Here is a 17,833-nt window from a genome sequence, read left to right as displayed (position 1 = left end):
TTGTTTTTGTCTTTTTCACGTTTTAGTCTCCTTCTGTCTTGGGTTGCTTTTATTAGTCGAGTTAAAAGTGTTTTGCATTTTACACAAAACACTTTGTAAAGATCCTATTTTCATGAATGCAAAATTAAAAAACTTTAAATAAATGTCGTCACATTGCTCTGAAAATGAAAGCAAAAAGAAATAAGATTTGAATGAAAACCAATATTTCCCTAACTTTTACTTTCATGTCACTTACATAGTGAATTTTGTCAAAAATAGTAACTAAATTTACTATTTAGTTGCATGTGTTTGTTCGTGTGTGCGCAGCAGCCTCCGTATGGGCTGCTGTAAGTGACACTGTGTTGTTGCTGCTGCTGCTGAGATGTGTGCACATTGAGAGAGAGAAGTAATATACTTTTAACAGAGCATGTTATATTACTGTGATGTTGCTGTTGGGCTAACGTTAGCTTGTTAGCTCCTCTGAGGAAAGGACTTTGGAAAGTTTGGAGGCAGGGCAAGAAAGCAGCGGGGAGGGAGGGGGAGAGAGGGATCTGATAGTTGCAGACTGCACCTTTAAGAATGGGCCTACGCAAACACGTTGCATACTTTCTGTGTTAGATCACTGCAAAAATGTAATAAAAGAAACACCATTTGAAATACAATAATTTATTAAAGCATCTTTAAATTCTGTTATAAAACATTTTCTGATTTTCTTCCTCAAAGCAATCAGAAATCTCAGAAACACAGTCATCATCATCATCATCATCATCAATGGTGAGATCAAACTCTGGTTTGGCCGCCGGCAGCTGACCAGAGCACAAAGGTGACTATGATTGGGAGCGATGGAAGACAGTGACGTATTGTGAGGTACGTATAAGCTCCATGTTACTGTTCTTATCAATTATAATAAGTGTAGGATTGACCTGCTAATGTTCTTTGACCTTGGCAGCAGAGAGTGGATTCTCCTGGACAGTCACATGACAACACGAATGAAGCAGGGAAACAAAAAGCTTCACCAACACAACATGGAAATGAATGAAAAGGTTTGTTAGAAGCTGCTTATATACTGTATGTTTCAATCAGTTATATTTATATGCCCCTGAATGCACAAGAAACATACATTAGTTCACTTCTCAGAGCTTATTCTCGTAATCTAAGGATAGTAAAGTGGATAAACACTCCATCCTCACAAGGTCTCTGTCATCTTTAAAAACAAAAAGAGAAGGAAACACGCTTCAGACGCACCACAAGCACACTTTTTAAAAACACGTCCTTGGTTTGGCTCTCACCATCAGCTCAGTGCAGAATACTTTAGTTTGAGGACAGAAGCACCAAATAGGTCAAACTGATCCCACTTTGCTCACTGTAGGTTTCTTTGTTTGCTGCGTTTTTCTGATGAGCTTTTGTGGCACCAATATTTACAAAATAAAACCAGTCATGTTCCTACTTCCACAAAGGCCACATCATAATAGTAACGCGTTGTCAAAAACTGCTAATACACTTAAGTAAGGCAAGATAAGGGATCTGAACTCTGGGGAAAATAATATCCTCCAAGGACGTAAGAGAAATCTAATTCAATTAGGCTGCAGAATATTTAATCTCAGCTATTAAAAATGTGCCAAATCACTTTGTTAATGCAGTGCATTTGTAAAATGTGATATGAGAGTGAATATATTGTAACAGAAATGACTGGTGTAGCAGGTTGAAGCTGAATGCTCGTTGATCTCAATTCTGTTGGAGTGTCGGGTTTATAATCCACCTTTTTATGTTCATTTAAATCACCGGATCCAGTTTGTTCCATAGCTGGACACGGACTTCACACTGCAACGTTTTTTAACAATCATATTTATGTAGGCTTTTATGATCTTTGTTATCTCTCCCACCTGTCGAAGAAAAAAAAAAAAATACCGTCAGAAATACATCACATCTTTTCAACAACTCCAGAGTAATGTTTTTATGCTCTTTCTGTCATAAAAACAGTTTTTTTTTTCCAATAACAAAATTAAAAAAATATGCATTTTGCAAAGTGGAACATCATTTTATATCCCCCGTTCTATAAATCTTGCAATACAAGTGATCATGGAATTATGAACATGACAATAAAAGAAAACTCCTGACCAAGGTTCATACAATTAGTCTTTAAACTGAACATATACACATTTATTAAAACCTCTTTGGTAGCAATGCAAAAATAAATAAATAAATAAAGGTTGTCTTTTTTAAGATAAGAAATTAGAAAAAGATCAAATATTTGCCACCCAAACCTGTCCCTATTACCCCATTACACGCATTATTTAATTTTTGATCAAGCAATAAAATTAATTTAATTTATCATCAAAGAAAAAAAAAAATCACAGAGTGAAGTGTTGCATTCTACTGCATTGTCTGAGCATCCCTCTAGGGGGCAGACTTGGACTTTGAGATTCAAAATAAGGTTTAGAGCAGTGTTTTTCAACCTTGGGGTCGGGTCCCCATGTAGGGTCATCTGAAACTAAAAACTAAACTATCCCCTGAAATGTCTAGTTACTGGTTTTTCTGTGTGTTGCCTTCTGTTGTCTTTTTTTTTTATCATTGTACTTTTATTGAGCTGTCATGTCAATAAATACTCTCCTCTACTCTACTCTACTCTAAAGTCAATCAGGTGACATTCTATAATGTAGTTAATTTGACAGTCACAATACAGATATTAATGTATTTATGCTAAAGGAAGTTTTCTGTTTGGAGACAATTTTCCTTCTTGTAAGGCCAAATAATGCAGCATCCCAAAGCTAAATTTGTACGTTTCTGAAAAGAAGATCTAATAAAAGTCATTATGTAAATCTGTATTTGTAGTTATTACTTTACAGTTGGGATGAAAGTGACTGAGAACATCAAAGCAGTTCAGTCCCTGATGTGATAAATTCGTACCTGTGGCGTTTCAAAAAACATCTCTCGCTCATCCACGGTGATCTTGTAGGTACAGGGATGTGGAGCTCCAAAGAAGATGATGTGTTCATAGGGAAACGTCTCCAGAGGCTTTGGTTCCCCTCGTTTGTAGACCGACACGTTCTCTGCGCTGACGCTCAGCCACAGGTCGTGTGGGAAACCTCCTTCTTTGCACTGAGTCAACACAAAAAGGTGTTTATTAGAGGCTGCTCAGGGACTTTTTATGCTCAGCAAATGCTTGAAGGGTACCTGTAGTGAAAATGGATACACCAAAAATTGTGTTTAATGTAATACCAATAAACAAAATATGTGCAGCTTTTTATTTAAAAAAGAAACACATTTAAAGGCATCAGCTATGGACAGCCGCCATTTTGGTAAGAACGTGACACACTTTCTTTCATCGGCCCAGCCTGTCGCTTTAAATAAATGTTGTGAATAAATGCCCTTCATTGATATAAGTGTAACAAGCCATCCAGGTTGTATGTTAGGAGAGGATGTAATGTCACCTTTCTCACCAACTACCAGCATTCAGAATTAGCCTCACGGACAAAGCAGCAGAAACAAGGCTGTGTAGTTAGGTGTTAGTGCACAAATATGGTTAGCAACTGTGATGAAAGCTGCGTGAAAGGATATCTGTTCATTGATGGGAGGATGTGCCGTGAAAAAAAAGGTAACGGCTCAACATTTAGCCACAAGGAAATAAGAAGGAACAATCTGGTGAGGATGTGGTTAGTGCCATGACACCTGCCCATTTAAGTAGAAATGCAGTAGTGCTCTGAACAAGTACGTTTACAAGCAGCATTGAGATTTTCTGTGGAGAAATTATGTCCCCTTGGTGCCCATTAGCTTAGCCCATTAGCTTAGCCCACAGATCCATCTCAGAGCAGCTTGGCTTGAAGCGGTCCTCGCATATCACCGAATTTTGTCAGAACAGAAACGTTTTATGTGTGTATTCGGTACCAATATTATGGAGCCAACGTCTGGATAACTCTGACTTAGTTTTGTTATTCGGTTTAGAGATGCAAAATAAATGTTTTTGTGGAGTTTTTCTCTTGTTTTTATAGCAACTATTAGCTTTACTCTGCCATTGTTCAGTAACTGGACCAACAGCTAACAGGAAATAAAGAAAGTGCGTCATATCCTGTGCAAAGTGGCGACTCTACATAGTTTAATGCCAGAAGGTATAAAATTATTCTTCTAAAGTCCTTTTAATGTGTTTCTTTATAAAAAAGGTACACATATTTGGTCTATTGGTAACACATTACACACATTTTTTTTTCTATACATTTTCACTATAGGCACGGCTTTAAATGATTAAAACTGACCTCAACATCAAACAGTGTGGATCCGTATCCAGGCCACTCTTTGATTATCGTCATGTATTTCAGCATGGCTTGGTGCTGATCCAGTCCATTGAGGCGGCTCCATTTCTCCACAATGCTTGCCCTGGTGGACGACATTTCCTCTTTTATCCACATCTCCAACATCTGCTCCTCCTCCATGCGTTGCTTCTTCAACGAGCCCGTCGTCTTCAGCCCCCGCCGCAGCGTCCCATCCAAGAAGCTGGTCCTCCTGCGCTCGAGAGTCTGTCCCGTTCCTGAGGCTCCGCCTACTTTGGTGAACTGAATAATCCGATTGCGCAGGCGACCCACGGGGTAGACGTTCTCCAGGCTCCACGCGACTCGCGCTTTGTCTCCGTAGAGGAACTGCAGTCGTAGAGCTGCAAGGTGCTGAAGGGTCTCCTCACGAGACGGGAAGTGGCCCCCAGTCAGACTCTCGTGGGCCTAAAGTGAGAATCAGTGAAAGTCGACATGTACTGACAGATGCAGGAGACGGACTAAAACTCAGGGCATGGTCAGTTAAACCCACCTGTTCAAACATGAAGGCAAATTCCACTCCTTCCTTTGGCATGCTCTCCACATCCAAGAAGCAATAGAGTTTAAAATATAACTTCCACTTGCCTTCATCCTGGGCTTCCTCACTGACGGAAAGCCTGAGAACAGAAGCCAGAAACAGAAAAATCACATCCGATTTGAATTTTCTACATATACTTTTACTTCATCATCACGCCAGTGACAAATTATCTATTGTTTCTGCAAAAAATAATGTTGATAAAAAGTCATGCTGTTTTCACACTCCAGGAACAGGGAGACTAATCTGACCCCTATCACTACCCTACAAGGTCATGTCATTGATGAAGTTACGGAATCATAATCGATGATTCCCTCTTGTTTAATTAAGCCTCACATTGAGCAGCTTGTGAGAAAGCTGAAAGTGCTACGTTGTTGGACTATTGTTTACATGAATGCTTCTTCTCAGCGTCTTCAAATGCTGGACACTGTTGATCATGGTGCACTAAATGTTTTTAATAACTGCAATGCGTTGGATGGCTAAGTCTATCTTCACGCAGACACATTCACTGGCTTGGTTTTATCTACAAGGCAATTCTTGGTTTGCTGCCTCTCTTTAGGGTCTCTTTAGTTTAGGGTCCTTTTACAGCACTTTGTCACACAAACGTCACCATGTTCTTGTTTTAGCTCATGTATTGTTAACTATTTGGTGGCTTTTATAGTTTTGTCTTTCATAAGCTCTTATTCTGACTGTATTTTTTTTTTTTACTGTTTTCACATATTGTTTTCTGTGCCATTTGTTTTAAGATCATTTTAGTATTATTTTGACACTGTAAACTTGTTTTATGTACTGCTGCCAGGACACACTAAAATAGGTTATTAATCTCAATATGGTTCTCCTGACTCAATAAAAGCTAATAAAAATTATAAAAGTAAATGGTCCGTACATTACGGAGCAAAAATGATCATACCTTTCAAATTTTGCGAGAACATCAGCTACCAAGACCCTGCTTTCAACAGCTTTGTCAATCGTGTTATTGTGCTCAAAGAGTGCAAACATGTTCCTGCTGTCCTCCATCGCAAGACCTCGAATTAGTTTCTCCACAACCTAAATAATGAAACAAAACAAAAATGTTAGGCATTCATTTCTTTTGCTCCTTGGGTTTTGGGTTCCCCATCCCAACATTTTTTTTTTTTTTTTTTAAATGGGTAAAAATGTAACTTTTATTGAAAAACAGTAAAACATTGTGACTATTCTTCTTCAAAAATCATAAAAATAACATAAAAAATGCAATCACTCATTTTTGAACAGTAATAAATATGTAATAATAAGAAATAGAATTCAAAAAAATTGTTTAAGAAGCACGGCATTTGTTTGTTTTGCTCCTTGGGTTTAAATTAAAACAATAATAATACTAAACATGATCTCAGCTTTATAAGAATATGACTTAGAAATTGCCTGAGTGGGCTTACCTCTCCTGCAGTGGTGTGGGAGTTAATGGAGATCTTACAGGATCCTCCTCCATGACAGTAGACAGTGGTGGTCATTTCTTGTCTGGTAAGCAGTGCCACTATTTCCTCTTGGGAGGGAACAAGCTCCCTCGTTTTGGTCTTTTTTAAAGACTCGCCAACGAAGTGCGCAAACAATTCAATTTCTGTCCCAGGGAACAGCTCTTTGATCCTGAGAGGAGGTGATGAAATAATAAGAGGTTTTGCTGCTGTTTTAAAGATAACAGCGACAGGGTTGGGGTCAGTTGTAATTGCATAGTTGATAATCAATTATCATATATTATAATTGTAATTGCAACTAAACACATTTTTTTTGCTGTCTTAATCGTAATTGAGTTAAAAAAAATGTGACTTTGTAATTGGCATGGAAGTGTCAATTAAAATCTAATGAAATGCAAAACTGGGGAACCATGTTACACTTACACATACTGTATGTAGTTAACAATTATCAAAATATGTTTCATATCAACTTTTCCCACTACCTGTCCCTAAAGGTGCTAAGGGTTAAAAGGGTTTACCATTAAAAAAATTATAAAATAAAAGCAAATCGAGGAGTATTCTGACTCAAAAAAGGCTCACGCACCCACACCAACAATATTAAAACTTATATTAAAAGGTCGGCTAACAATGTAACTAAGAGATGAGAAACAAATGAGATGATACAGTATATGGTAGTTTTTTTGTGTATTTTACAGCTGATTTAGGACATGGGTCAAAACCGACCTGTTATCATATGAGATGCTAACAGAAAGCTAACACAAGAGGTAAGTACAGGGTTTTTTATTTAAGACTCAGTAATTGTGATTAATTATAATTGAACTTTAGTAACTGCGAACGTAATCGTAATTGACTTTCAGATAGTCATCAAAATAATCAGTCATCAAAATAATCATAATTGAATTGTAATTGGAAAAAATGTTGGTCACTGTAACCGTAATTGAATTATAATTGAACATGGATAATTAAAAGCATAATTGTAATATTAAAATGTAATTGACCCCAAACCCTGAACAGCGAACAGGATTTTACCTTTTCAGGTGGAACTTGAGGTAGCGTAGGATGCCTCGGCTGGGCAGGAAGGTGCAGCTCATGCAGGTCAGTAGGTGCCAGTGCGCTCGATTGGACGGGCTGTTGGGGTGTGGGACGTGATTGGTCTGTTTGATCAGCTGACAGTAAACCTCATCCCTTAAAGGCCTTAAATCCTGACAGGTCTGCAGGATTCCCTGAATGATGGGCACGGGGTCGGACACAGCCTCCATCTCCTGCAGGGAGTTAAAAATCTTCACGGCTTCATCCTGCAGGCTGGTGTAGCCCTTTTCTTTTTGCACTGACGGATACAGAAGCAGAAATTTACATTATTAAATTGTTACTTTATTTATCTTTCTGCTTTGTCAAACTGAAATATATACAATAATGTTTGAAGTTAAAGCTTTAACTATGTTCTTTTTCGAGAAAAAGTTAAATACTTTGATTCTTGTCTCCTTCTTTGTGCAGTTTTTCTTGATTTGAAAAGGGCATTTGATACAGTTGACCACCAAATTTCATTGTCAAGGCTACTACAATTCAATTTTTCAGAGCAAGGAACAAATTGAATATCTGTCAGTGGTGTCAAATCCCCTTATATTGACAGTCAGGTTGGAGTTCCTCAAGGTTCCATACTTGGACCTAATTTCTTTTCTTTATACATTAACGATTTGCTAAAATATTGACACAGCTTTATGCAGATGATGCTGTAATTTTCACAAAAGCTAAGTCAGATATTGAATATCCAAAAATTTGACATCTGCAATAATCTCTGTGGACAAGTGGCCCATTAAGTCATGTCTTCTTCTAAATTCCAAAAAACTGCCTGTTAATGTTCTCCAAGCATCCAAAAGCACTCAAATATATTTCTAAAAGGCGAGGAGCTCCAGATTGTACATGCATTTAAATATCTTGGTGTCACTCTTGACTCAAATTTTAAAAAAAACTCCCAGAGAGGGCTGCAAAAATGTTTCTTCATTGTATGATTTTTTTTTTAGAAAGTTTAAACCACCAAGGACTGCAGATGGAAAGTAGCCTTTGGCTATTTTTGGCATATTTACATTTAAATGTTCATTAATATGCACTGTCCCTTTTGAATAAATAAATAAATAGGACTCACTAACAAGCTACTTACAGTGGAGGTTAACATCTCCATAAGACAGAGGTAGGAGAGGAGAGTGCAAAGGATGCTGGGTGTATCTTAGGATGGGGTTCCTCCAGTACGTCTGCTCCACAGCTTCCACATTCAGACTGCTCTCCTAAAGCGGCAACAGATTGGATTAGTTACCGTATGTTCTTCTCATTCAATGAAATTAAATGAGCCAGACAAGGTGAAAAGATTAATGATGAGCATTTTCACTGCAGAAAAGCTGAGAAAAGTCAGAAAATACAGTCGGAAACAAGCAAACTTTAAAGCTCATTTTTTTCACACAGGCAGTGAGTACAAATACCTCACTGTTCTGCCAGAGGTTTGCATGACTGAAGAGAGTTTGAGTTACAATGTGAATGCTTGTATGTTAATGAAATGTCACACATAATAATCAGTTAAAAATGACCTTTCATTGAAACCCACGCACAGTACACAGCCGTCTGATGACATAACATCCACCAGTGAACATATTAGCATTGATCTGATCAAATAACAGTGGAAAGGCTCCTACCTTGATGTCCCTGATGAGTTGCTGTGTTGGAGTTTCAATAGGAACTTTGCTGTCTATTGCCCCCTGAATGGCATTCGCCCATCGCATGGCTTCATTAAGCATTTTGGTGTAAAGTCGATAGGAGTGTTTACGACCGTGGATGATTATATTCCAGTATCCTAGGATAAAAAAAAAGATTTCAAATTAAATGCAAGTTACACAATGAAAAAAAAAATGGTGACACACACTTCCATTTAAGAACATACAGATCAAAGTGATGAAACGGTGTTTAACTGACCCGTGTCCTTGAAGACTTTCTCATCTGGTTGCACCACAGAACAGAGGCTGTTTAGGACCAGCGTTCCCAGTTTAGAGGCACTCCGCTCCGATGACTTGTAATAGTCTAAGGAGTTACTGGTGAGAACAAACCAGCGCTTCTTCAGCTTCAGAGACGTGCTTTTGGCTCCGGATTTCATTTCTTTATGCATCCAACCTGAAAGGATATAATTTACATTTGTTCAAGTTTATTGATTTTTTCCTTATATTTTCTACAATCTATTCAATTTTGAGTTGATTACATTATTCACGAGCAAGAGTGGGAGAACATCGTTAGTGACATTTATACCATGGGAAAAAAAAAATCACACTCTCCCTCTGATTACAAACAGAAAGTTTGGTCAAATTGGAAGTAAGATATTTTGGACATAAATTTGAAAATAATTGAATTGTCTGTGTATGTATTTGCACAATACATGTGTACACACTCCTAGGTTATGGTTGTAAATAGTTATTAAAGTTAAAGACTCAAAAAATGAAAAACAAGGGAAAAAGGTTGAATGCTGAGAGTGTTTTAAGTAAGTCATGTCAGAGAAATATTATTTTACTGTGTTTTTTTTTCTAATGTGTGTAAACATGACTGTTAATGTGTAAAATGCCCTTGAACCTTTCATAAATAAAGAATTACAATCAATAAATAAATTATTAACGAGCAATCCCTTACTTATACCTTTATTGATATGTATATATAAAAAGTGTAAGAACTTGCCACACATTAACCCTAGCCAGAGTGTCTTGGGTTCTAGGGTAGCTTCAGCATCTTCTCTTATGTTTTAGCAGGTGTGGATGTTCTATACCCCAAAGCCCGCTTTTTTCTACAGGCACACGCTCGGGTGTTTTTCACCCAGCAATAGTGTTAGGTGTCTCATTATTTCCACACTGTCTGTACTGACTGCATCTAAAAAATAAAGTAAGTAAAAGTGGTCCTAAAATGTCTATGCTATCTTTATTTAGTCCAGTAGTTGTGAATAAATATCACTAAGTGGTGATTTCAAGAAAATTCATATGGTGATAAAATATTTTAGTCAGGAGATAATTTTTTGAAAAATTGAAAAATGCCATTTTTGGTTCCTCTGTCCTGCAGCTGTTCATGTGTCTATGTGACTATGTACCAGGGAAGCCTCAAATATCCCAGAAATGGGTGGACCAAAGACAAAGTTTCCAGTTTCATTATCTATTTTTTTTCTAAGATTTTTTTTGTTCTTACATTCCTAATTTTACAGTTATTTTGGTTAATATTTTTAGAGTTCACCCATGTTGGTTTTTATCTAATTTTGTTAGGCATGGCATAGCTAAAAATAAAAGAACACAACTCAAATAAGTCATGCATTGTCATATTTTGATGCATTTTGATGATAATTACTTTTTATTGGGTATATTATTATTATTTTACTGGGCATATTGTTACTAATTTTAGCAATAGTGTTCTAGGGTTAAACTTGTGGTTCTAAAACTTTTTCTCTGTTGCCCTCTTTAAAAAATTACATTTTTCAAGTTCCCCCATCCCAACAAAATTTCAATAAAATGGATCAAAAGTGTAACTTTTATTGAAAAAAGGTAAAACATTGTGTCTAATCTTCTTCAGAAGTCATAGAAATAACATAAAACATATTATAGAACAGTAATAATACCATAATAACATAACAATGAGCACTGCACTAAACTGACCTCTGACTAAAAAGTCCTGGCCATCCATGTGAGAATCTCCCTTGGATTTTTGCAGCAGCCCGATCCAGTGGTGCATCTCCTCAGGTGTGTCTGTGTTACAGTGGATCACTCGATTAGCCGTGATGATCACAAATGAGTTTGGCCTGGGGAAAGAACAAAAAAAAAAAAAAAACATTCTAGGGGTCATTAAAACATAATCACGTATCGGTCATAAAGCTGTCTTTTAAGGGTTGGTGATTCCTTACCTGTCTGGGTTGTCTGACGCGCAAACGGAATCAATCAAGCCGACATCTAATGTGCCCTTGAAGAAGAACACAACACTTGAGTTGCGAGCAGTATAACGGCTTTTATGACACAATAAAAAGTTTTTTCCGGAATATTATTAATTTACAGTTCAAACATTTTCATTGCAAAGGGCTGTTGTTATTCAGTCTTTGGTCCAAAAAAGTGAACTGAATCTGTGGCTCAGGCATCAGAAGTAAAACAGCACTAACCACTGCATTCTTCGGGTTGGCCTGTTCATGGTGGATCTCCGTGAGCTGCTCCGGGCTGGCGCTGTGGACCCGACTCAGCACGTTGAACCAACCACTGGATGGGTCAGAGGGAGTTCAGAAGAGGAAAAGTCAGCAAACATGTAATTCAAAGCCTCACCATGAACTTCCACTGGTAACCACAAGAGGGACATTCAATGCCATACAGCAACCGAAGATGGGAGGAGAAGAATTTAGACTCCTGACAAAGTGCCTGCTTGCAAATTGGACTCAATATGCAGAGGTAAAAGTAACACGTTATGTACTCATGTTACTGTAATTGAGTTGCTTTTATGGGTACTTCTACTTTTTTGAGTATATTTCTAAGTCAGTAATTTGTAATTTGTAATGCACCTCGTTTTAATCATTATTTTCCTTATAGAGGAAGTAGTCGCATTTTTGAGGGTGTAAACACGTTCAAAAACTTATGAAAATTTGTACACATAATAGGACTGGCGAATAATGTGATATTTTGGGGGAAAGAAAAGTGTATTGGCTCCCAGCTTGGACTGATGACATCATCACTGTTGAACTTTTACAAAATTCTGCAGAATTCTGACATCATCACTGTAGAGACTGTCAGAATTCTTCAGTGTACTGAAGAACTATTACTAAAACATCTATTTTAGAGTTAATAAATGTAGTTACACTTAGAGCATGGGCATGGTATTGATTAATTAACTGGTGTGAAATTATTTAATAAAAAATAATTGTACATTTTGACAAACCTTTTATTTTATACCGATGCGTTTGTAGAAAATAAATTAGGTTCCAATTGTGTAAGATTTGGTCTCTTCCTCTTTAAGTTTATACATGAGATGTTTACTGAATGCAAGGGAACCGAGGCAAGATTTATTACCAAAAATAAAAGTAACTAGTAACTTTGAGTACAATTTAATTGAGCTACTTTTTACTTGTACTTGAGTATTTTATGTGTGACTTACTTGAACTTGTACTTGAGTACTATTTCAAACAATTAACAGTGCTTCTACTTGACTAGGATATATCAGCACTCTTCACACCTCTGATAATATGTGTGTAATAACAACCTGGCATCTTCAGGGGATTCAGCGTAGATATGGTAGGTTCTCTCCTCTGTGACAATATTCAAAGCGTTTTCTTTTTCATGATTGTCCACTATATCCCTGCCAAAAGATTCACAGTCAGCAAAATACTTACAAATAAATAAAAGACTATAGAATGATAAAAGGAAAACAACAAAAAGAGGAGTTTTCTTACTTAGCTGTGCGGATATCGATGGTTCCCTTCAACTTTTCTTCACCGTCGTTCTCAAAGTACATGAGTTTGGACTCGCGCAGAACAAACCAGCGCATCTTCCAGTTGCGGCGAGACAAGGTGGACATCCCGCCTCCTTTTTTGTACAGCCAACCAGATTTGAGTGAGTCCTGCTTCGCCCTGAACCACATGAAGGTCTCGTCTTTTAGGACGCACCACCGCCGCCGCCATGGGATCATCAGTCCACCTGAACAAGAGGAGTTTTAATACTTGGTCAGCACAATTTACAAGTAATGCTTTTATCTCCTGACTTGCTGATCGCTTTGATGTTTTTTTTTTACTTCCGCATAGCAATTCTAGCAAGTTAATTTTGTCTTCTTTTTCAATAACATATTAAGGTTTCATTTATTCAGACAACTTTTTTTTAGGACATTTACTTTGATCTCCTGACATGTTTCGACTAATTTCGACTACATTTCCTGAAAAAAAGTTGTCTGAATAAATGACACATTAACACATATTATTCAAAACAAAGACAAAATTTACTTGCTGGAATTATTATGTGGAAGTCAAGAAAACATCAAAGCAATCAGCAGGCGACTCTGCAGTTGACAGTCAAAACATGTCAGGAGATCAAAGCAAATTTCCCGAAAAAAGTTTTCTGCATAAATGTAACCTTAAAATATTATTCAAAAAGAAGACAAAATTTACTTGCTGGAATTGCGATGCGGAAGTAAAAAAAAAGCGATCAGCAAGTCAGGAGATAAAAGCAAATTTCCAGAAAAATAGTTGTCTGAATAAATAAAACATATTAGTCAAAGACATGATATAACTTGATCACTTCTTATCAAATTCCAAGATTTTTAAATTAAATCAGTAAAAATACAAGCAAAGACTCACACCACTGAGTGAAAGCAATGCAGAGGTTTGAAACTCACTTTTCATATAAAGATAGCCGTGAAAGTACGGAGGCCCACTGCCATTCAGCACATTCATCCTCCCGTTGGAAATTTCCTCATCTGTGTCCACATAGCCATCGTTCTCCTCGTCTGTGTCAATGAACTGCAACGCAAAAAAACTTTTATGGCAACTTGAATTGGAATTGAGTTCAGATAATTGAAATTACAATCGACAATTTAATTAAACGCAAAACAGGTCAACGGCTTACACACAAGTAGTTAACAGATATCAAAATATGTTTCATATTAAGTTTTCCCACTACCTGTCAGTGAATTTTCACACTCATATAGGTGGTAAGGGTTAGAGGAGTTAGTGGTTAGTTAGGAAAAATTTGTTTGTAACTGGAAAAAATCATGGTTACCGTAATCATAATTGAAATGTAATTGAACAAGGATAATTGAAAAACTTAATTGCAATTGAAAAATGTAATTGACCCCAACCCTGGTTGCAACAATTAAAATTAATATGTTAAGGTTTAATTTATTCAGACAACTTCTTTCAGGAAATTTACTTTGATCTCCTAACATGTTTCGACTGTTGAGATCAAAGTAAATTTCCTGAAAAAAGTTGTCGGAATAAATTAAACCTTAACATAATTTCAAAAAAGAAGACAAAATTATCTTTCTGGAATTAATTAAAATTCACAAAAGTCTTGGTAAACATGAAATCAAGTTGTTCTGGATTGATCCGACTGCTATTAGAATGTAGATTTTTGCTCCGAAGATCATTTATTATTTTTTGGATTAAAGAAAACAAACATTTTCCCCACAGACTTGGACTTAATAACCCTAAATGAGTTTTTCCTCACCGAGTCTGAGCTGCCTCTGAAGGAGTCCAGGCTGTTACGAGTGCATGAGGACTTTCTAAGAACCTCTTCGTCTGTGATGTGGCCATCATTGGTGCTAGCCCCCGAGCTCCCATGAACCTCCTCAAATTCCTCCTGGTCATAGTCTGACTCAGCGTCCAACAAGTTAGTCTGAGATGACTCTGCACACACTGGATCGAAGTCACATCCTCTGCCTGCACTTTGGCTCAGGCCTCGTTCTCCATTAGTCAGCACAGGAAGAGACGGGCGGTCGGTGGATTGGGACTCTGTGAGAAGGTGGACGTGACTCAGTCCATTGGCGGTACCCGTGGGACGCTTTCCTGATGCAGGAAGTGAAGCTGCAGAGGAGGAGTCCAGCAATCCTTCTGCAAAGGCGGGTGGAGGAGGGGGAATACTTTGAAAAACGTCCTGGTCGAGAGGAACCGCGGCTGGAGGAGGAAAGTCCGGCAAAGGGACGCACTCGTCCTCGGCGTGGAAACCCTCGTCCACTTCCTCCTCGGCCAAAGGCGCGATGGATTCATTGGGATCGTGAAGGTTTTCTTCGCTCGAAAGCGATGGCTCCAGACCACCGAAGTCCAGCAGTTCCAAAAACTCCGTAGCCACCCGGGACGCTTCCTTCTCCAGTCGGTAGATCTCAGCGTCCCTCATCTGGCGAAGCTCCTCACGAGAGACGTCCCCAAAGAGGGACACGCCGTCCTCCTGCTGCTTCTGCAGGCGCTCGATCTCCCTCTCCAGACGTAGGATCTCCTCCATCTGACGGCTCTCCTCCTCAGAGGTGTTGCTGTGAGACAAAGTGCGGCACAGCTCCTTCTGTGGACCACACGAGACAAACCAGAGAGTCAAATCAATCGCTTGTACCACCGTACAAACTCTTTACATCAGAGGTGTCAGACTTATTTTCGTTCAGTACAATACAAAGTTGTTTGATCTTATACAGTATGGGCCGCAGATTTTAGGAGGGAAAATGAGCAATTTCAACATTAATGACCCCGAGTTTGTACTTTTCACGCCGTATAAATAAATGATACATAAAGCATTTAAGCCGCCGACGATATCCAGGAAATAAGTCACGGATATCAGTCCCAGCAGGATTTTCTCTTTCAAAATTCATTGATTTTGTTACCAATTTTTATTTAACTTGCGGGAAATTATGTGAAAAAATTTCAGGAAAATATAGTTCTTTGAACAATTTGAGATTTAAAATGACTGCAGTCATGTGATAAAAGCAGGGGGATCCTCCAAATATTGTGGAGTTTGATTGAATTTGTGTATTTAGAAGTACTGAAATATCTACAACTGAATTATTTGGTAATTTAAAAAATAATTTATGTTTTTTCTGTCTTTTTAACTTTTTCCTGCAGGTCGAATTAGATGGTCTAAAGCACAAGTGTCAAACTTAAGGCCCAGGGGCCAAATCTGGCCCTTTTCTTGTGTCCAATTTGGCTCATAGGAAAAAATAAAAATGACAAAGAAAACATTAATCATTGAGTATATTGCCAACTAACTCAAATGTAGATACTGTACCTCAACCTCTCCAAATACACAAATTCAATAAAATTCCCCAATATTGGCGTATATCACATGGTGGCAGTCATTTTTAATCGCAAACTGTTGAGAGAATTTTTCATCTATCATTCATAGGTGGAAGCGCAATCTAGTGCACAATTATTTTGAAATAACTTTTATTTTTCTGCCTAAAATCTGCGGCTCCCACTTGAGATCAAAGTGAACCAAATTTGGCCCCTGGGCCTTGAGTTTGACACATGTGCTTTACATGAATTAGAAAAAGAAATAATTGAACTACCTTTGGACAAGCTCCATTCATCAGTGAGTCCCTGCAGACAAAAGCATATTTTTTATTAATAAATACAGTGATTCACAGACTAGTGATCAAGAGTAAATAATTAATAAACATCCTCTACCTCTTCACGTCTACTTTCTCTTTCTCTTCGATTAGCCTCTGTTCCTCTTTCTTTCTTCGATCTTCCTCGAGCCGCCTCTGCTCCTCCTCCATCTGCCTCTTTCTTCTCTCCTCCTCCTCCTCCTGCTGCTGCCTCATCTCCTCCATCTTCTTTCTCTCCTCCTCTACGCGCCTCCTTTCCTCCTCTTCCTCTCGCCTCCTTCTCTCCTCCTCCTCCTCCTCTCGTTTCTGCTTCTCCTCCTTAAGCTGGCGATAGAGAGTTCGAGCTGCGCGACCTCTGTGAAGTTTCTGAAGCACGACGGCCGCCAAGCGCAGACGGAGGAAGCTGCGTCTCCAAAAGTGAGTGCGGTAGTTCTTCTGGATGGTGACGACGCTGGACAGAACCCTCTTATACTGTTTTCTGATGAAGTAAAAAGATGTGCATATTATTGTTCTTTAATTTGTTTTAAAAAAAAAAACTGGGAAAATTGTGAATTAACTCAAAGCCCCTGATCCCCACAATTGAACCGCAAACCATTCATAGCAATGCTTGGTTCTCTTTGAGGCGGCGTAGGCTTCTGTGTGGCCCAACCTAAATTACCCACACACACACACAGTACTTGCATTGACTACACACACACATAAACACAAACGCACACACAAACACACGTGACTATATCTAGACCACACACATTGCGCTGACTCTTTGACCTCAAGCACATCCTAATCTGTGCAGTAATAAGTTCACAATGTTTGACCGGTATTAGGGTCTTAGGGACAGACCTGTTGGAGATATAATGTTACGTGTAATATCACAAAATGTTTGCTTGTGTCTCCAGATAGTGAGAAAGCAGCAAAAAGTGATCGACTTAAAAAAAATTGAAAGAAAACTTTCAACTTTAACGCTGTCGTCTGTATGATGTCCCAAAAGTTTGTTTTTTTTATTATGTAGATAAGGGTGTCTGTGTTGTGTTTTTATTTTAGTTTTTCATTATTATGATTTTATTAAATTTTTTATGATTTATTACATTTTTTTTGTGTTGTGTTTTTAAATATTTTTTAATGAAGGCACAAAATAAAAATGTGCGCATGCTCACAGATAGGCGAGACGTAAATAAATGTGTTCCTTAATCCAGATTATTAATTTCCCTTTGAAGCTACACACTATATAATACAGATAATACCTCACATTGTATTTGAAGATACAGAGAAATACAATCAATTAAAAAGGCAGACAAAAAAAGGCACATGAGCTCACATGAAAAAGTGCACAAAATTAAATTAAGAATAAATGAAGGTTTCATTTATTCAGACAACTTTTTTCAGGAAGTTTACTTTGATCTCCTGCCATGTTTCGACTGTCAACTACCAGTCTTCTACAGAGGCGTCTGCTGATCACTGAACTTGCTGGAATTATTACGCAGAAGTCATGGACAAGACTGTGTCCAAGC

The 17,833-nt window shown here is 37.9% G+C and overlaps 1 protein-coding gene across 2 annotated transcripts in view; it reads right to left on the bottom strand.

The window, feature by feature from the left end:
- Window positions 1-629: 629 nt before the first annotated feature.
- The window catches only part of myo10l3 (myosin X, like 3), a 71,720-nt gene continuing 54,516 nt past the window's right edge, over window positions 630-17,833 (bottom strand). For both annotated transcript variants that reach the window (XM_028435957.1, XM_028435958.1), the window contains 19 exons: window positions 16,405-16,803; window positions 16,287-16,317; window positions 14,465-15,292; window positions 13,635-13,758; window positions 12,700-12,943; window positions 12,510-12,605; window positions 11,425-11,518; window positions 11,176-11,231; window positions 10,931-11,073; window positions 9,225-9,419; window positions 8,948-9,105; window positions 8,422-8,545; window positions 7,293-7,590; window positions 6,228-6,435; window positions 5,726-5,862; window positions 4,774-4,897; window positions 4,230-4,688; window positions 2,887-3,078; window positions 630-1,862 (listed from right to left, as the gene is read on the bottom strand). In XM_028435957.1, the coding sequence (XP_028291758.1) occupies window positions 1,758-1,862; window positions 2,887-3,078; window positions 4,230-4,688; window positions 4,774-4,897; window positions 5,726-5,862; window positions 6,228-6,435; window positions 7,293-7,590; window positions 8,422-8,545; window positions 8,948-9,105; window positions 9,225-9,419; window positions 10,931-11,073; window positions 11,176-11,231; window positions 11,425-11,518; window positions 12,510-12,605; window positions 12,700-12,943; window positions 13,635-13,758; window positions 14,465-15,292; window positions 16,287-16,317; window positions 16,405-16,803 (4,015 nt within the window). In that variant the 3' untranslated portion in view covers window positions 630-1,757. The remainder of the gene's footprint in view (window positions 1,863-2,886; window positions 3,079-4,229; window positions 4,689-4,773; window positions 4,898-5,725; window positions 5,863-6,227; window positions 6,436-7,292; window positions 7,591-8,421; window positions 8,546-8,947; window positions 9,106-9,224; window positions 9,420-10,930; window positions 11,074-11,175; window positions 11,232-11,424; window positions 11,519-12,509; window positions 12,606-12,699; window positions 12,944-13,634; window positions 13,759-14,464; window positions 15,293-16,286; window positions 16,318-16,404; window positions 16,804-17,833) is intronic.

This window comes from Gouania willdenowi, chromosome 21, assembly GCF_900634775.1.
Source record: "Gouania willdenowi chromosome 21, fGouWil2.1, whole genome shotgun sequence".
Lineage (NCBI taxonomy): Eukaryota > Metazoa > Chordata > Actinopteri > Blenniiformes > Gobiesocidae > Gouania > Gouania willdenowi.
Note: the sequence above shows the minus strand (reverse complement) of the source record. Positions and strands in the feature narration are given on the sequence as shown.